Genomic DNA, 20,124 nt, shown 5'->3' with positions numbered 1-20,124 from the left:
ATGACATCACAAGGTGGAACGTTGCATTTTGATCTTTGTAGATGTTACAGACTAATAATAAAGTGACTCAAACATGTGTGAATGAAACAAAACACAACTCCAGGTCTGTTTTTGAGGAGGAAGCAGCGTTAGAACTTTAACCCTAAACCTGGTCCACACATTTATAGTCTGACAGTTACATCACACTCCCCCTGAGGACTGTGACCTCTGACCTCTGACCTCCAGCTGTATGTTCTATATAAAACAGCTGTAGACGTCCTCGCACTCAGAGCTGGATCTGTGCCCGGCTAAAAATCGTTCAAAAGTCCAGACACCTCCAGACTGCGCCTTATGCAACACTTTCTCTCACCTGAGCACGGGCCCCTGAGGTGACCTTTGACCTCTGACCTGCTGTCGTTCTGATAGAGTCTGAAAGTGTTCAAGCTTGTCCTGTATTACACAAAAAGAGCCATGTTCTGATGCTGTTACCTCCTCAAAAACAGACCTGGAGTTGTGTTTTGTTTCATTCACACATGTTTCAGTAATCCTGGTTTAATAGTCTGTCTACAAAACGCGACGTTCCACCTTGTGATGTCATCAAGTGGTAGTTTTCAAGTGAACAGCTCCTTTTACCTTTAGTTCAGTCGAGATTTGCGAGGATTTCCAGAGCTGAAATGATCCAAATGATTCTATAAATGAAGGTGTGTGGACTTTAAAAACACAGTGGAGCACTTCCTGTATCACCACATGATGACATCACAAGGTGGAACAGAGCGTTTTCAGTTTTGAGAGAAGAACTCAGCCTAAATCTGCAGAGTTTGTTTGTGTTAAACATGTGAATGAAACAAAAAAAACACAACTCCAGGTCTGTGTGTGACGAGGAAACGACATTAGCTGCTCGTCTCCATGGAGATGTTGTTGCTTTCCCTTCAATGTTTCACAGTGTGGCATTAGTATCTTCATTCATTTAATCAGCTACAGTTGCTTTTATCGCTAAACAAACAAAGACCGGGCTCACCTCTCCACAGATCTGACCTTTAACTTGGTTTGGTCGGTGTCAGTTTGTCTTCATGGAAAAAGCTAAATGCAACACTGTGGAACATTTTAGGCAAAGCATAGCATCTCTACGGAGACAAGCAGGTGTATACAAGTAGATACTCGTTTGAACAGGTATTGATACTCCACCTCTCCTCATCTTCCCTCTGTTCCTCCTCTTTCCTCTCCTCTTTCTCCCCATTCTTTTACCTCCTTCCTCTCCCACTGTACCTTGTCTTTCTCCTCGTCCCTCCCTCTTTTTTTCTCTCCTCCTTCTCTCACTCCCTCTCTCCTTCTTCTCCTTCTCTCTTCCTCTCTTTCTCACTCTCCTCCTTCTCCTGTCCCTCTTTTGCTCTCCTCCTCCTCTCACTCCTTCTCTTTCCTCCTTCTCTCTCCTTCTCTCTCTCTCTCCTCTATTTCTCCTCCTTCTCTCTCCCTCTCTCTTCTTTCACTCTCCTCATTCTCTCTCTCCTCCTCTCTCTCTCTGTCTTTCTCCTTCCCCTCTCTTTCCATGTCTCCACAACTCCTCTCCCTTTCTCCTCTCTTCTTTCTTTCCCCTGCTTTTATCTTCTCTCCCTCCTCTGTCTCTCTTCCTCTTCTTTGCCTCCTGCTCTCCTCTGTCTCTGTCCCTCTCTTCCCCTCCCTACATTCCTTTTACCCTCTTTCTTTCCTCCCCCTCTCCTCATCTTCCCTCTGTCCTCCTCTTTCCTCTCCTCTTCCTCCCTCCTTTCTTTCTCCCCATTGTCTCTCTCCCACTAATCCTTCCTCCCCCTCCCTCTCCTCCTTCTCTCTCTCTCATCTCCTCTTTCCTCTCGTCTTTCTCGTCTTCTCCTCTTCCTCTCTCTCCATTCCTTTACCCCGTCTTCTCCCTCGTCCTTCTTCCTCTCCTCTTCCCCTTCTTTTTTGTAGAACATCACAGAATATTATCTAAAGAAAGAGGGTTTTATTATCATTGTGGTATCGGTATCGAGTATCGAGTATCGAGTCTATTTCTTAGTATCAAAATCCAGTTTGAAATGAGAGTTAAACTTGTTTATTTGTTTGTGAGTCACACTGTGGCTGAAGCAGACGTCACTCTGCTGCTCGTGTTTCAGGAGAGTGTTAAATAATGCACCGGATCAGCCACGACAGATCTGATTACACCTGTACGACTCATCTGTACGACTCACCTGTAAGACTCACCTGTACGATTCACCTGTACGATTCACCTGTAAGACTCACCTGTACGATTCACCTGTACGATTCACCTGTAAGACTCACCTGTACGATTCACCTGTACGATTCACCTGTAAGACTCACCTGTACGACTCATCTGTACGACTCACCTATACGATTCATCTGTACGACTCACCTGTACGATTCACCTGTGCGACTCATCTGTGCGACTCACCTGTACGATTCACCTGTACGATTCACCTGTAAGACTCACCTGTACGATTTACCTGTACGACTCACCTGCACGATTCACCTGTACGACTCACCTGTACGACTCACCTGTGCGACTCACCTGTACGACTCACCTGTACGATTCACCTGTACGACTCACCTGTACGACTCACCTGTACGACTCACCTGCACGACTCACCTGTACGACTCATTTGTACGACTCACCTGTACGACTCACCTGCACGACTCACCTGTACGATTCACCTGTACGACTCACCTGTGCGACTCACCTGTACGATTCACCTGTGCGACTCACCTGTACGACTCACCTGTACGACTCACCTGTACGACTCATTTGTACGACTCACCTGTACGACTCACCTGCACGACTCACCTGTACGATTCACCTGTACGACTCACCTGTGCGACTCACCTGTACGATTCACCTGTGCGACTCACCTGTGCGACTCACCTGTACGATTCACCTGTACGACTCACCTGTACGACTCATTTGTACGACTCACCTGTACGACTCACCTGTACGATTCACCTGTACGACTCACCTGTACGACTCATTTGTACGACTCACCTGTACGACTCACCTGTACGACTCATTTGTACGACTCACCTGTACGATTCACCTGTGCGACTCATCTGTACGACTCACCTGTACGACTCATTTGTACGACTCACCTGTACGACTCATTTGTACGACTCACCTGTACGACTCACCTGTACGACTCACTTGTACGACTCACCTGTACGATTCACCTGTACGACTCACCTGTGCGACTCACCTGTACGACTCACCTGTCCACTCACCTGTACGACTCATTTGTACGACTCACCTGTTCACGGAGAGCTTGTTTTCAATGTGATGACGTTCTCCAGGTTTGAGCAAAGTCCTGTATTCTTCAACAACTCGTGCTGTTCATTTATCCCCAAAAAATTAAATTAAATCCACCTTATGGAGCTTGTGTCTCTATGGTTCTCATCTCTGTGGATCATTCTGTTATAATTTACACATTTTAAATCACAAAACACTTCGTAAAAGAAACAAATCTGGGGAAAAACGTGTAAATAGTTGAGTAAATGTTGTGTTTCAGTGACTCGTCGAAGTTCTTCCAGTGGGATGATCTTCTTCGGGACGGTGGATCCGGCCTCTGCTTCGGGAAAAGGCTGAAACTGAGCGGGGATTATGACGGAGGCTTTTTCACGTGAAGGAAGCCACTCCTGATAACAGCCTGGCCCCGGGCTTCCTGTTGTGGGCTGAAGGTCAGACTCTGCGGGCAGGACAGCGGACGAGGTCTGCGGAGGAGCGGACACAGGAACATGCGCTTTAACATCCACAGACACTCGGATACTTATTTCTTTTTGTATATTTTACCGAATTATTCCGTCACAGTTTTACAAATGTGTGACTTTTTTTAGAGGAAATACATTTGACGTTTTAATTCACTGTTTTTCATGATTAAAATATGTGTTTTTCATATAAACTTTGCACAGACAGTGGTTTAAAAAAAAAAAAAAAAAAAAAAAAAAAAAGTATCACCGTTATTTTAATCCAGGGGTGTCCAAACTACGGTCCCGGGGCCAAATGCGGCTCTCAGACCATTTTTTTTGGCCCTCAGAGATTTGGCTGAACTGGCCCAATTGATTACACTGATGTTTTTTTTAGTAATTTAAGTTTTTCTATCACTATATCCTCCATAATCTCACTTTTCGAGGTGAAACAGACCTAAAATGAACGTTCCGAGCTTCATTAAACGGTACAGTCGTGGCGTCGAAAGTCAAACGCACCAAATCTGAAACCAAGATGTGACCCTCAGTAAAAAAAAAAAAAAAAAAAAGTTTGATCACCCACGTTTTAGTCGATCTGTTGTTCGTTAAACTGCACGTCTCTGTGAAAATGTAAACGTGGAGCTCGTACAAACTGTGGATGAATCGTACGGACCAGTCTGGTGTGTGCCTCCAGTTAGCAAAATGCACTTTATGTTCGTTCATCTTCAGTAAACAGAAGACAAATCCACCATTGATGTTTATTTTTTGTGAAAATGGGGTTAATTGTTCAGCGTATATTTTTCACAGAATCGTGTCGAATCGATTTGAAATATATCGTATCGTATCGAATCTAAAAAGTACTATATCGTGGGATGTATCGTACTGTGGGCGTGGCCTATGTGTCGAGGTGTCAGTAAAATCTTAATGATACTCAGCACTAACAGTGACACTCGTTCAGGGTCTGGAGGCTAACCCGCTACGAGCTAACCCGCTACGTGCTAACCCGCTACGTGCTAACCCGCTACATGCTAACTACTGTTTTTAAGTCTAAAAAGCAGATTTAAAACACAAGATTCAGCGAAATGTTTGAATAACTTTGTGTTTGTTCAGAGGTTACGTTTTAAGCTGATTATCCCTGAACTTTCAAACTTTTAATATGATTTTTTATTTTTTATTTTTTGGAAAGTTTAAGAGAAAAAAAAAAAAGTGAAATGCAGCTCTGATCTGTGAAGGTTTGGTCAGATTAACTCCACAGTGGATTAAAATGGTTTGATTTTCACAATATTCATCTTGATTTTATTAGTTTTAACTGTTTAAATTTCACATATTAAATTTTATCTTATTTGACTTTTAATATATATATTTTTGAATCCTGTGGAATGTTCCATCATGTGGCATTTAACTCGTTGATCTCCATAGATACGAGGGCAGAGGCCACCGCACTGAGAGAATGCATGTAATAATAATAATAATAAAAAAATAAAAATAAATAAATAAATAAATAAATAAATAATAATAATAATAATAATAATAATAATAATAATAATAATAATAATAATTCGATTTGTCCAGCTGACAGATTTTATTTTATCTTTTGCCTAGAGGAAAATAAATAAATAAATAAAAAAAATTAAAAAAAAATGATAATAATAATAATACAGTTTGTCCAGTTGACACATTTAATTTGCCTTTTTCCTGGATGACTGAGGGAAAAAAATATAATAATTAAATAAATACATAAATAAATTATTATTAATAATAATAATAATAATAATATGATTTGTCCAGTTGACATATTTAATTTTATCTTTTGCCTAAAGAAAAAAAATAGAAAAATACAAATAAATAAATACAAATAAATAATAATAATAATAATAATAATAATAATAATAATAATAATAATAATAATAATAATAATAATAATATAGCTTCTCCAGTTGACACATTTAATTTGTCTTTTTCCTGGATGACTGAGGGAAAAAATATAATAATTAAATAAATACATAAATTAATAAATAATAATAATAATAATACAGTTACATACATTTTAAATAAATTATTGTACTATTTTATTTGATATAAAAAACTGCCGACATCATGTTCTGTTCATTTAATAATAAATAAATAAAACATAAATCCATCCATTTCCAGCTGATGTCTCTCGTCCTACATCTGTTTTTTTCTGTATAAAATGTCTTGTTGACAGTAGAATCTGGTCACCGATAAGTCTCCATTTGTCTGGACACGAGCCGCTCTTCACACGACACTTGACCCCTGTGTGTTCACTCTCAGGGGTCAAAGGTCAGAGCTCAGATCTCCCTAGAAACTGGTTTAAAACGACGTCGTCTCCGTCGCTCTCCGTCGAGACTCAAACTGGAACCTTTCGTATCCGTGGAGACGTCACTGCTCTGCCTCTAATGTTACACAGTGTGACATTAAACTGCTGACAACGACAACGTTACAGGTCAGATCTGCTGAGAGGCGAAAGAGAACGCTGTGATGTCATCTGTGTTAAATATGATTGGCCGATAGAACGCAGTGATGTCATCTGAAACACAGCAGTAGATAAATATGCCACACTGCGGAACCTTTCAGACACAACAACAGCCATGAAGAAAAGAACTTTAGACATCAACTGATTTATAGCTTCTTTTTTATTTTATTTTTTTATGTGTTTATTATTATTATTATTAGTAGTAGTAGTAGCAATAAAAGTAGTAGAAGTATTTTTTTTTTTAGATTATGTACTGTTCTTTAAATTGTTATTATATTAATTAAGAAACACTACAGGTAAAACATTTTTTTTAAAGAATTTATTTATTTATTTTTGTCAGTTTGGTCTTTTAGCAACAAGCTTCATATGGAAACAACAAAACGCTCCTCTCTGCTCTGAAACATGTTTAATATTTCATGTAATCAGCCATACTTTTCACTTTTGGACTAAACTTTTGGATTTTTAACCAGTCGAAAAGAAGGATTTTTTTAAAATATCTAATCTCAAATCTGATTCATTCAAGTTTTAACTCCAAAAATGAGGTGAAATTTGAATTTTTTTGGCAATTTTTTTCAATACAATCCAAACCCCTCTGTGTATTTTTAAGTAAATAATGTCAATAAAAGGAAGAAAAACATCTAAACCTGCCCATTTTTTAGATTCACACTAACAAAAAGTGTCAATGTTGGCAGTTTTTACACATGAAATGCATTATTTATATATAAAAAAACATATACGACATTTGTTTTTTACATTTTTGTGACTGAACTGCAGAAGTTTCACATTCATATCTCTAAATTAAAGATTGTTTTCCTCTTCACCTGCGGCGTCTGGACTTTACATCCCACACACTTTAAACTAAGTGTAGTTTTTAAAGACCACGCTCACAGTGTCATTATCCGAAACAACTTTTTTAATAGTTGAAATAAATACTCCATTACTTGCATGATCCAAACACAGACAATACTACGGGACTTCTGTGGATAGTGTAAAAATCTATGGCACACACACACACACACAGCAGCTTTACCCCCGACAAACGCGCACACACACACACACACACACACACGCCGACGACTCGCACCACAGACTGTATAACGAAGCGTAACCGAGCGAGTGCGACGCCGCCCACAGCGTTCAGCTCCAAATGAAGCTCATCGCGGCCAGAGCGGGTGTAGCGGCTAATTTCGCGCGGGAGTTCCATATTTAGAATCACGCCCGCGAGTATCGTAGCAACCAAAGAGCCAATCAGGAGCGAGGCTGTTGAAGGTCACGCCCCTTCCCGCCCACACCGCTGGTTTAGCAATCAAACCTGTTGCTAACGCTAACAGGAGTGACCTTTTGGGAAAGAAGGCGCCCGATTTGTCTGTTGTTAACGTTCATGTCTTGTGCGCACCATGGTCACTTCCTGTTTGGAACGCGGCGGCGGCGGCTAGCAGGTTAGCTACGTCCATTTACATATACAGTCTGTGCAACCGGCGTGAACCAGAACGAGAACCAAACCGGGAAACAGCGTCTGCCGTTGGACTGTGACGCAAAACTATACCAGACAGTTCAAAACGGACGCGGGAATTACAAATGTGCGTCAGGAAATGTAAAGTAAACAAAAAAAAACGAATCGTTTTACTGATTTATGTCAACGATCCAATCAAAAAGCAGAGTGAACCGAACTTTGGGACGCCAGATCCAGTGGTGGAAGGTGACGAAGTACTTCACAGCGCAACTCGCCTCCACGGAGATGTTATTTCTTTGGATGAAATGTTCCACAGTACGGCATTAAACACATCCGACCTTGTACGTATTTATTTTATCGTTACAGGTGTTTTACCGGTCAGAAACTCCTAGAAAAACACCTGTTCTTGCGATGCGTAGGCTCACTTCTCCATAGATCTGACCCTTAACGTCATTATTTTCACACTGTGGAGTAACAAAGGCAAAGCTGTAACATCTCCACGGAAACGAGCAGCCAGAAAAGTTACACAGTGCACAGTTAAGTACGTTTTACAGTGTGTACTTTTTACTTTTTACTTGAGAACATTTGAGAGCAGTACATGTACTTTCGACTCCACTACGTTTTTGAACAGGACTGAAAAGTAAAAGTACTTTTCGTATGATTTGAGGGAAGTTTTTGAGTAAAAAAACAAATGATACAAAAAGAAACACACAAAATTCACAAGAAAAATCAGAAAAATGCGTTTAACACTTGTGTGAAATACTTTTACTTCAGTAGATTTTTTTTTTTTATGTGACACTTTTACTTAAGTAACACACTCGAGTACTTCTTCCACCACTGGCTCGTTCTTCTGACCAAATAAAAAAGTCTGAAAGGTTTTAGATTTGATCCGTGTTTAGTTCAGTTTCAGTTTCCATCGCACTGACCCGTTGTGACTTTTCTAAACCAGGTGAGTATAGTTTGCACAAATACAACGGCAACTGCGACACTTCAAAACAAAAAGGGCGTTTTGTTTGCGGTTTGGAGCGGCATGGGACGGTAAACTGGTCTCCCGTTAATAATGACAACTTTGTACTCACGTTTGGTCAACTCCAAAAAATAAATACAAATGATCAGAGCCTGGGATCGCTAAAAAAATAAAATAAAATCTTAATAAATTATTTTGAACAATTATTGAAGAAGAGTTTTGGCCCCAAATGAATCAGGTGAATGTTTAGTCCAGGTTTGGTCCATGTTTGGTCCAGGTTTAGTCCATGTTTGGTCCAGGTTTAGTCCATGTTTGGTCCAGGTTTAGTCCATGTTTGGTCCAGGTTTAGTCCATGTTTGGTCCAGGTTTAGTCCATGTTTGGTCCAGGTTTAGTCCATGTTTGGTCGTGGTTTAGACCTGGTTTAGTCCTGGTTTTAGACTGGGTTGGTCCTTGTTTAGACGTATTTGCTACTAGTCTAGTCCTAGTTTAATAGTTCACCTCTGGATTCAGTTAGTCCTGGTTTAGTCCTGGTTTAGTCCTGGTTTCGTCCTGGTTTCGTCCTGGTTTAATCGTTCACTCTAGATTGGCAGTTTTGGTCTTTTGTAATTTAATTTTTCATAACAATCTAACATCAGACGTGGATAAATCATAATTAAAACAGATCTGGTGTTGGGGATATTTTGACCCCAGATCTCTGAAAATGCGACCGGTCAGAGCGGCACCTGCCACCGTCACTTTAAACAATTGTACTGTACATAGTCTATTTTTATTCACCTAATTTTAATTTAATTTTCCCATTTACATATTGCAGCTCGAGCCTTTTCAGCTACTGATACTGAATGTTTAAAAATACCGTATTATATTGCGTTATATCGATGTTAAAAACTTTTGACCGGTCTGAATCTGCCCGTACCGTCCCATGCCTACGCTCTGGTCCAGTTCCGTGTGGTCACTTCTGTCTAATTCACAGCGTGGGAGTTGACCGGGGGCAGAGTGCGTGGAGAGGAGCGCTCCCTTAAAGCCTGTGTGAGCAGAGTACACCCGTCCGAAACCGCGCACGCCGAGTTCCTCAGCCTCTCCCTGTAGTCGGCCATCTTGGAACTGCTGTCCGGATGCTGCGCTACGTCCCTTAGCCCTTGAGTTAGCAGCACGCACGCCGATACTACGCTCATGGCCCCGCCCAAAACCGCCGTCTGCACCCCTTTTCCTTCAGAGGAGATGCTGGCGGGGCGGCCCAAGAACTGCGGCTCGGTAGCGAACCCAACCAAAGCGCTAACAGATTGAACCAAGGCGGCGCTAAACAAAACACAGCGGTTTCTAGTCAGCTCGCTAGGTTGCGTTTTCACTTCTTTAACGCAAGCTAAAAATGCCGTCCCGCTAGTCGCCATGCTCTTAACACTCAACTTGAACTGTTCTTTGGCGAAGCGGTCGCGGGACCTGTCACTGGCCAAGGATGAGATGTCAGTCAGTGTTTTGAGATTGGTAGAAATATGTTGCGATAGTTCGAGAAGCAGCTGAGGGGTGAGGTCCAAAATTGGCGTGATTCGTAACACGCTGCAGCTTTGCTCTACTTCGTGCCGGCAGCGCGTTACTTTATATCGGTCCACCAAACCGGGAAGGCACGGCTGGGACCCCAGAGTTTCTAAAGCTGCCAGATACGCCGCGTGGGCGGAGCATTCAGTCAACGACACAACCAAGTCGGCCAGTTCCAAAAGCCGATCGCCAACTTCGGTGAAACGTCCCATGTTGAGTTGACTTTGTATATCGTGCGTTAGTATAGAAAGCTCTTTAGTCCTCGCGATGACAGTGTCTCGGCATTGGTCGAACGTATCGGCAAGTGGAACCCCGTCCGCCGCCATGACGGGCCGGGTCTCGCTGGATAACAACAACAGATCTGCTACGAGTTGCATTTTCATTTTGCACGAATCACAAATGGAGGAGAGTCGTTTCCTCTGCTGGACACTGCCACTGGGGGTGACGTTTGATACCTCGCTCGCCGATTTCCCAGACCCTCCGCTCGCCATAATCAGGAGCAGGATCCGGGAGGGTGCGGTCAAACTCCTCAGTTATTTATAGTCTCTGTTGGTGCATTGTTCTGTTCAAGACATATCCAAAATAAGCACAACTATATCCACAAGAGCGAACAGAAAAATAAACTGGCCCAAAAGTCTGCCTTAGGTTCCTTCAGATAATAATTAACGCACACACAATGTTAACTTGTAAACTACATAACTGCATGTTTGAAATAAATCCCCATTTCGTTACAAAACTAGTATTTTCTGGCATATTAGCATCGGTTAATCTAGTGTAAAAACAAAAACACGCTATGCAAAACCTATACAAGTTTGATTTCTAAATGCCCTGATTAAATTACTCGTTTCAAAAGTCTACTACAGTCCCCAAACATTCACAGGAGGAGTTGAAAATGATCACAAAACTGCAGTGCCAACTAAGTGCCTTCAAAAAAAGGCAAAGTGCAGGTTGAGATTATAAAAATATTGTCTTGAAATTCAAATTCCCATTAGGAATCCATCATATACTAGCTGACAGACATTTTAAAACAGATACACGGGTGTTTTTTTTATAGTTTTGTGAGCAGAGGATGGAGTTTGCAGGAGCCCCACAGTCTGATCCGGGTTGTTCCCACTGCCTGAGCCCGGCCTGGCGCGTTCATACCCGGGCAGCTGCTCGTCTTCTTCGTGGTCGCTTCAACTTTTTCTCTTTCCTCAATCATCCTTTCAACTCTTTAAAACTGTTAATCCACTTTCAAGCGCCTCTTCTTGAGTTTGAGCCCCGGGTTGGAGGTTTGCAGTGTCTCCAGGGGTCGCTCTGACGCCATTTGCATCGTTGAGTGTGTCCGCCCTGCGCCGCGTCCTCTCCCGCCGCCGCCGCGTCTCAGCCCCGGGGAGCAGAGCGTGGAGCCCCGCTGAGCCTCCGCGCGGACCCGCCTGGAGCCTCCATACCAGGCTGGATGAGCTCAAAACCCCCGGCTCGTTGGTGTTTCCCCGGGTCGGAGGCCGGGGGGAGACGCGGCGGTTGTTCCCGGAGGTTCAGAGCGGGGTCTGTGTTTGAGGAAACGGGGAGGGTGTGGTCGCTCCGAGGCGAGAGGAGCGGGGCATTAGTCCAGCTTTACCCCGGTGGTTTGAGCTTCTGTGCGGGTCTAACGCTGCTCCGTGGCCCGCTGGACGCGGTCTGGACGCGGGGCAGTCCGGCGGTGCGGAGGGAGACAGTCTGTGGACTCTCCGCGAGGAACTTTGAGCTGAACTCGTCACTGCGCTGCCATGAGACTCGAGACTCTGCCCGGCTGCGTCAAGTGTACGTCAACCACCCCGGAAGTGCGCCTTCAAAATAAAACACCCCTTTTCCTGTGTGAAATAAATACATAAAAATAAATGAATGAATGAAAAAATAAATAAACAAATGAATGAATGCATGTATGAATGAATAAATAAATAGATAAATGAATAAATAAATGGATAAATAAATGGATAAATGAATGAATAAATGGATAAATAAATGGATAAATGAATAAATAAATAGATAAATGAATGAATAAATGGATAAATAAATGGATAAATGAATGAATAAATGGATAAATGAATACATAAATAAATTGATAAATGAAAACAAATAAATGAATGAAAAAATAAATAAACAAATGAATGAATGCATGAATGAATGAATAAATAAATGGATAAATTAAAACAAAAAAATAAATAAATAAATGATTGAAGGAATGAATGAATAAATAAATGGATAAATAAATAAATGGATGAATACATGAATGAATTAATAAATGAATGAATGAATGAATGAAAAAATAAATAAACAAATGAATGAATGAATAAATGAAAACAAATAAATAAATAAATGAAAAAATAAATAAAATGAATGAATGAATAAATAAATGGATAAATGAATAAATAAATGGATAAATAAATACATAAATAAATCAATGAATGATTGAATGAATGAATATATAAATAAATAAATAAGTCTATGGGGAAACATTTGAAAACACCTAAAAGTTACAACTGATACTTCACAGCTGACGACATGACCATTCCCTGAGGGTGCGATGCTAACTGTAGGCACTGCTCTGTCTGAAGTTTATTAGACTTTAATATAAGTAAAAGCCAAAGTTAAATCTGTAACTGGACAAAAGTTGTAGGAGTGAAGACGTTAGACATTTTAATATAAGTTTTATTTGAACACGATCTGACCGGAAAGAAGTCGTTTTAGTTGAGCTTGTGCCGTTAAACGTTAAAAGTCCCTCTCGAATAACATTACAGTCACACGCTGCATTAGTTTTATGCCACACTGTGGAACATCACACCCAAAGGATCAACATGTACATGGAAACAGGCAGCAGCACGCCAAAAACGAGTCAGGTTTGTGGAGAGGTAAACCCACTCAAGGACGCAAGTGTTTGTATCTTTTAAACCATCCATAATGAAAAAAACAAAAAACAAAAAAAAAAACAACACAGATGCTTTTATTTTAGCTCATTTAAAACATTTTTGTCAAGTTCCATACTGTGGCTTTAATGAAGGCTGCACAAAACCAGAGTAATAGTAGCCTGGATGCTCTGCTATAATATAATATATACATCATTTACTTGGTTTAAAATGATGATGTTGTTTCCATCAAAGTGTTTCCTGTACATTATTTCTCCTACGATTCCCTTTCAAACCTGTTTTAAAGAGAAAACTGTTCTGACTGTGTAAAAAGTTGTATTTTAAGTTATTATTTCACTTTAATTTGTCCCTGTGTTCTTCAGTTTATTTATTTATCTTGATATTTCTGTACTTTTCGGCCGTACTTGTACTTCACACTGCAGCACTGCCATTTCTCCATTGTGGGACCAACAAAAGTTCAGTTTGTATTTATTTATTTGTATTATTATAAGACTATTACTATTCTAAGCATTCAAAAACCTCTACACAGAACCTATAAACGTTTACACAGACTCGTCCCAACATCACGAGTCACGACACGCTCAACAGTGACAGATTTTGTGATTTAAATGTGATTTTTTTGACATAAAACAGCCGCTGTGTGTATCTTAGTTTGCACGTTTGCCTCCGTGACGTCTGTGAACTCTTCATATTTCCATTTACTGATAAGTCAATGGAAAGAGCGTCACTGTTAAGCTCCATTACAGCAGGGCAGTGTTTGGGCGGAGTCGTTCTGGGAGGAAAGAGCTCAGTCCTGTCTTTGACCTCTGACCTCTTCAACTGTCACACACAGTTTTACGGGACCTGAATCATGATGACGATGATCATGTGATTTACGGGAGAGAGTTTGTCCCTGACACTATTTGGAAAAAAGGATGGACTTTGAAACAAAAGTTTATGATAAATAATAAAATGAGAGACGTCTCCTTTAAACAAATGCATCAGATTTACCCAACGAATCAATTTATGCTCAAATATACTAAAACAATTCACCCAAACTGCACTTTTTTTTAATAAAGAATAACCTGAAACGATAAATCATCTTTTCTGGAAATCTATTACAAAAATATTTTTAAAAGACTGGTTAAAATGTATAAAAACTGACTTTTTACTTACATTTGAGCGTATCATTTTTGGTGAACATGGACTGAAATAAAATAAAAAATTTAAAAAAATAAAATAAACACATTAATACACAAGTTCTAGTTTTATTTTGAAATATCCGGTTACACTTTTAACCCCGCCCCCTCTCCGTCTCGTGACCGGCACATGTCTCGGCCAATCAGAAGCGTCCATCTGGAAACATGGCGGCGGACTTCAGGTTGAGGCGCCTGCTGCTTCTGCTCTGCGTCGTTTTCGTGAGTTTTTCTGCGGCTGAAAATAAAGACAAGCCCAAGAAAAAGAAGGACATCAGAGACTACAATGACGCGGACATGGCGCGGCTTTTGGAGCAGTGGGAGGTGAGAGAGCGGAGGAGTTTCCATTGAGAAGAGGAGAGCTGGTGTTAGCAGTTAGCAGTTAGCCTAGCCTCGTAAGAATCATGGAATTATAGACTTTACTAATGTGTACAGGCTGTTTTAGGACATCTACATGAACTACAGCTTAACACAAGAGCCAAGGCTGTTCCTGAGTTTACATTTTATTACTTTTATTGTGTTTTAAGTGTTTGCTTCGAGATTAGTCATCAGAAAGTTTAAGTAATTTCAATTTTCAGGCTTATGTTCAGTCATTCTAGGTAAAAAATGAGCAGGACACCAGATTATAAATGGCTAATAACTGTTTTTTTGTTTTTTTTATTTTGTACACCATCTGTATATTTTTGAGTTGTCATAGTTTTGGGGTTTTTTATGTATGATTTATTTATATATTTTCCAGAATATTAAAAAAAACCCCATAAAAACAGATGGATAAAACAGAAAAAGTGCCAACTGAACCAATGAATGAAAAAAAACAAAAAACAGACAGAATATGTGCTACTAAAACATTTAGCGCTTGGTATCCCTGAATATGGGTCATCTAAAGACGTGACATGATCTAAAAAAGGTCGCCAGACTTCAGAAAATAGAATCAGAGTTTTTTTTCTTTGAGAGAGCGCCTTATTTTCTCCAGATTCAGTTTGTTTTATCCTCTGAGAGTGAGTGAGGGTCTTTCCAGCGCATCAGGATGGACCGCCTGACGAGAAATGTCAAGAAAACAGGGTGACAAGGAGGAATCGACCGGAAGAATCCCAACTCTCGCACCCTCCCCGCTTCCTCAGACGGAGACTGCCGGACTCTCGCACTGCAGACAACAGAAAGAGAATCCAAAATAGTGTCCTGATATGTAGATAAGGAAGGTCAGAAACATAACAAATCTTTTAAATGCGTTTTTATAATAGACAATACGACATCAGCGAGTGCCTGGCTGTAAATATCATCATTATTACTCTTTAAACTGCTCAAATATACGGGAAAAGATACTCTGCTCAAGTGTTTTACGTCTTTGTCAAGTGAAGTCAAAGTCTAAACTTTAAAATCTTGTAAAAACGGCAGTAAAGATTGTGGAAGCGGCGAAGGAAACCACGTGACGCCTGTAGAAATATGTCCCCTGTGCGTGTTAATAGTAAAGTATATTTCATCAGTGTTTCCGGTTTGCAGACGAGATGGAGGTGGCCAAGGTTTATTTTAAGTGAAATATTTTCCCCTTTCTAAAATAAATAAAAGCTGAAACACAACTTGTATGACAAATCATGCTTTCAGTTTCCTGTTTTATTACAGTAATGAACATAAAAGGGAAGTTTACTGTCCAATAAAGACGAAATATAGAGAAGAAGAAGAAGAAACGTGATTCAAATGTCATTATGTTGTAGAGATACTAAGGTTAAAATCGGTTAAGTCTCTTTTCCTCTGGCATGTTTCAGTTGGGGGCGCCATGGAGCGGGTCTGTTTGGAGCAGCTCCTCCTGAAACAGTCAAAGCAATTAACTGTTTGGGAATTTCTACTTCTATTTCTCTCTATTTTCTAGTTTAAGATACATGGAAATTAAAAGAAAGTGTGAACATTTAAAGTGGAAAGTCACGTTCTATTGTGTAAAAGTGTTTTTATTATCATCGTGGTATCGTGAGTATCTAAATTAAGTCTGAACGTTGAGAACCGACTCTTGCCTTGTTCCTTTTCTTCAGGAGGACGACGACATCGAGGAGGGGGACCTGCCCGAGCACAAACGCGCTCCTCCGCCCATCGACTTCTCCAAAGTGGATGCGTCTAAACCCGAGGAGCTGCTGAAAATGTCCAAAAAGGGACGCACTCTGATGGTGTTCGCCACAGTGTCTGGAGACCCCACGGAGAAGGAGACCGAGGAGATCACCGGGCTGTGGCAGGGCAGCCTGTTCAACGCCAACTACGACATCCAGAGGTGAGAGTCGGAACTGCACCCACAACGAAAGAGGATTTTATTTATTTTTATTTGTGAAGTTTAAACGTCCGATATCACACAAACTGACTCTGAGCTTTAGGACGATGTTAGTGCGTCAAAAACAGACCTGGAGTTGTGTTTTGTTTCATTCACACACGTTTGAGTCACTTTATTATTCGTCTGTAACATCTACAAAGATCAAAATGCGACGTTCCACCTTGTGATGTCATCAAGTGGGAGTTTTTCAAGTGAACTCCTCCTTTTACCTTTAGCTCAGTCGAGGTAAGTGACAACTCCAGGAGCTGAAATGATCCAAATGATTCTATAAATGAAGGTGTGTGGAGTTTAAAAACACAGTGGAGCACTTCCTGTATCACCACATGATGACATCACAAGGTGGAACAGAGTGTTTTCAGTTTGACAGAAGAATTCAAACATGTGTGAATGAAACGAAACACAACTCCAGGTCTGTTTGTGACGAGGAAACGACATTAGAACAGAACAACTGGGACTTTTAACCTTTATATTAGCATTAGCATTAGCATTATTATATTATTATTATTATTACTCATTAGTTTTGAGAGAAATATATTAATGGAACACAAATTGACTTTTCTCCTGATGCCTCGTTTATTTGGAGATACTGGTGTTATTAGTTTGCCTGTAATGTTCCACAGTACGTCTTTAAACGCATCTGTCTCCATTGATTACATGTTTGGAGTGTGTTTAAAAAAAATAAAAACGACTATAAAATGATTTGTATTATTTGAATAAACAATTTCACGTACGCTTTTAAATCAGCCGGTGTCGACCTTTGACTTCTCAAGTTTATAACAAATTAAATTTCAAATGGAACTTAAAGGTGCAGTGTGGAACTTTCCTGTTGGAGGCTCCACCACCTACTCGTGTCTGGAATGTTTCGTAGTGTGGCATTAAAGTATCTTCACGGAGACGAGCAGGCGTGAAATCACTGATCATTTAAAGCAGTCCTGTTGAGCTTGTGTCTCTATGGTTCTCATCTGTGGATCATTTTGTTTTAATTTACACATTTTAAATCACAATATTCGTCTAAAATCACTTCATAAAAGAAGCGGTCCAAGCTGAGTGTAAGTCCTGTGTCCGGTTTTGTCCTCGCAGGTTCGTGGTGGGCTCAAACCGCGTCATCTTCATGCTGAGGGACGGCAGTGTGGCGTGGGAGGTCAAGGACTTCCTGGTGTCTCAGGACAGGTGCGCGGAGGTCACCGTGGAGGGGCAGGTGTACCCGGGAAAGGCCGCCAAAAAGGACGAGACTAAACCCAAACGACAGAACGAGGTCAATCCCAAAAAGAAAACCAAAAAGAAGAGCCACACGAAGCCGGATTTAAACGGAAACTCGGCCGGCGAGCGGAAAGTGGAGCTGTGACGAGACGAAACGGACGAGTTTAAAGAGACGCAAAACACGACGCGATCCATTTATGTGACTTTAAAGAGGAGGTGTTCTGTAAAATCAACTTTCTGTTTGTTTCTCCCATGTTCCTCCTCAAAATCACGTGTGCAGAGGTTTTAGAGTCATCCATGCATGTTTGAGTAATCTAGAGATCTCTCCCGGGCCCTATTCAAACCCTCCTGTACGAGGCTCCGCCCACAAGCCTACATCACCCACGCTCCCACACGACAATCCTCCATAAATATACAAAAACATGACACAAAACAACACACTACAGCTTCACAAACCTGGTGTGATGTGCAGTAGTTTCATTAACGCTGATTGTGATGTGATAGCGCCGTGAAGGGGGCGGGGCTTTGGACTCAGAGCCACAAAAAACGAAAGTGAAACTGATAAAACATGTTAATACGTCGTCGTTTTTGAGCAAATATAGAATTTTCAAAATAAAAGGAAACATGGATCTAAATGTGAAGTGTCACAGTTAAAACAACAGAGAAGTAAATACCTCCTCTTTAAGGTCAAAGGTCAAGTTTGTTCTTGTTTTGCCAAAGCTCGGTGTTTAATTCTGTCACTTTTTTGTTACCGTCAGGAGAATGGAGCCAAGTCAGTATAAATATAAACAAAGGCTTCATTTTGTTGATTTGTTTTCTATAAATGTGCCATATCATTTTGTTTTGAGATACGCTAAGCTCAAAACGCTCTGTTCCACCTTGTGATGTCATCAAGTGGTAGATTTCACGTTAACTCCTCCTCTTTTTACCTTCAGTTCAGTCGAGATAAATGGCAACTCCAGAAGCTGAAAAGATTTAAATGATTCTATAAATGAAGGTGTGTGGAGTTTAAAAACACAGTGGAGCACTTCCTGTATCACCACATGATGACATCACAAGGTGGAACAGAGTGTTTTCAGTTTGAGAGAAGAACTCACACTAAATCTGCAGGTTTGTGTGTTAAACATGTGAGAATGAAACAAAAAAAAACACAGCTCCAGGTCTGTGTGTGACGAGGAAACGACAGAACAGATCAGAGAGGTGCATTATGGGACATTTAAACTTTAATACGGTTTAAAAATGGACCCTTTTCATTTTGCCTTTAAAAAATGGTACTAAAAAGTTTGCATTTCAATAAATCGACTCATTTCTCCACATCGAGCACTTACACACTGCACAAATAAATACTTAAATAAAATAAAAAGTAAATAAAAATAAATGCAAAAATTAAATAAATACAAATAAATGGAATAAATCAATGCTTAGAGTGTGTAACTTGATCTGGGTCGATTTGACAAGTTAAATTTTCAACCAGTGGGTTTTTTTTTTGGTTTTTTTTTTTTGTTTTCTTGATTTAAAAAACATATTTCACGTTTCATTTTAAGTTTAAAGTTTGTTTTTCTTCAGGTGAATAAGTTGTTTTCTCCTGTTGTAAGTGTGAAACTGCGCCCTCTGCTGGTGGGTCATGTGAACTTCATGAAAATAAAACTTGTTCTTATTTCTAGTCATTTTAACTTTGCCTTGAAAATAAACTTTTTTATATAAGTGATTTTTGGCTACTTGTTTTTTTTTTTTTTTTTTTTTCTGGATTTGTGTGATTAATATAGAAGCCTGATTCCGCCATGAAAAAAATAAATAAAAGCCCCAATTTTAAACTCGTAATTATGAGTTTAAAAGTCGTAATGACTCTAAAGTCTTAACTGAGCTTGTAGCACACTGCACCTGAGTGCACCGAGCAGAGGAGACGGGGCTGTTGTGTTTATCACCTACACTTTTATAAATGAATAAATTAAGCTCCAGTAAAGTTTCTGGCGTCTTGAACAGATCAGTGGACCCTGAGCTCTGTGTCTGAGGCTCGTCCTCCTGGTCTGAGCAGAGTCACAACCCACTGGTTTATTGAGGAAATTATTAAAATACCAAATCCATTTAATCAAAATTGATAAGGTTCACATTTTGTAAATGTTACATTCCCAAAATTATAAGTTTTAAACTCATAATTATGAGTTTAAAACTCGTAATTTCATCTCTCTGTGGGGCTTTTATTTTCATGGTGGAAACGAGCTTCCATAGATTAATTTATCCAGAAATTGTGTTTATATTTCCCTGTCAGATATTTACACTCTGTAAAGCACTTTGTGATTTTTCTGTGAAAGGTGCTGTATAAATAAAGTTTTCTTATTTACACCTGAGGCTTGTTTCTGTTTGACGTGTTTAGAGTCAAACTGACGCCTTTTTTCACTGGAGAAACATCAAACTGTTTGT

At 40.2% G+C, this 20,124-nt stretch overlaps 2 protein-coding genes across 2 annotated transcripts; one reads left to right on the top strand and one right to left on the bottom strand.

Moving 5' to 3' along the window:
* Positions 1 to 9,506: 9,506 nt before the first annotated feature.
* Positions 9,507 to 11,904, bottom strand: tlnrd1 (talin rod domain containing 1). Its single transcript, XM_033990739.2, has one exon. It carries the CDS (start codon positions 10,618 to 10,620, stop codon positions 9,556 to 9,558), a length of 1,065 nt encoding a protein of 354 aa, XP_033846630.1. The 5' UTR covers positions 10,621 to 11,904; the 3' UTR covers positions 9,507 to 9,555.
* A 2,444-nt stretch (positions 11,905 to 14,348) lies between these two features.
* Positions 14,349 to 19,410, top strand: mesd (mesoderm development LRP chaperone). Its single transcript, XM_033990776.2, has 3 exons — positions 14,349 to 14,513; positions 16,214 to 16,446; positions 17,584 to 19,410. Exons 1-3 carry the CDS (start codon positions 14,358 to 14,360, stop codon positions 17,846 to 17,848), a joined length of 654 nt encoding a protein of 217 aa, XP_033846667.1. The 5' UTR covers positions 14,349 to 14,357; the 3' UTR covers positions 17,849 to 19,410.
* The last annotated feature ends 714 nt before the right edge of the window (positions 19,411 to 20,124 follow it).

This window comes from Periophthalmus magnuspinnatus, chromosome 3 (assembly GCF_009829125.3).
Source record: "Periophthalmus magnuspinnatus isolate fPerMag1 chromosome 3, fPerMag1.2.pri, whole genome shotgun sequence".
NCBI classification, from domain to species: Eukaryota; Metazoa; Chordata; class Actinopteri; order Gobiiformes; family Gobiidae; genus Periophthalmus; species Periophthalmus magnuspinnatus.
The sequence above is the reverse complement of the archived record's forward strand: the minus strand, read 5'-3'. Positions and strand labels throughout refer to the sequence as shown.

Coding starts and splice junctions, on each gene's coding strand:
- tlnrd1 (XM_033990739.2), bottom strand. CDS start 10,620: ATGGCGAGCGGAGGGTCTGGGAAATCGGCGAGCGAGGTATCAAACGTC.
- mesd (XM_033990776.2), top strand. CDS start 14,358: ATGGCGGCGGACTTCAGGTTGAGGCGCCTGCTGCTTCTGCTCTGCGTC. Junction 14,514..16,213: donor GGCTTTTGGAGCAGTGGGAG/GTGAGAGAGCGG, acceptor CCTTTTCTTCAG/GAGGACGACGACATCGAGGA. Junction 16,447..17,583: donor GCCAACTACGACATCCAGAG/GTGAGAGTCGGA, acceptor TTGTCCTCGCAG/GTTCGTGGTGGGCTCAAACC.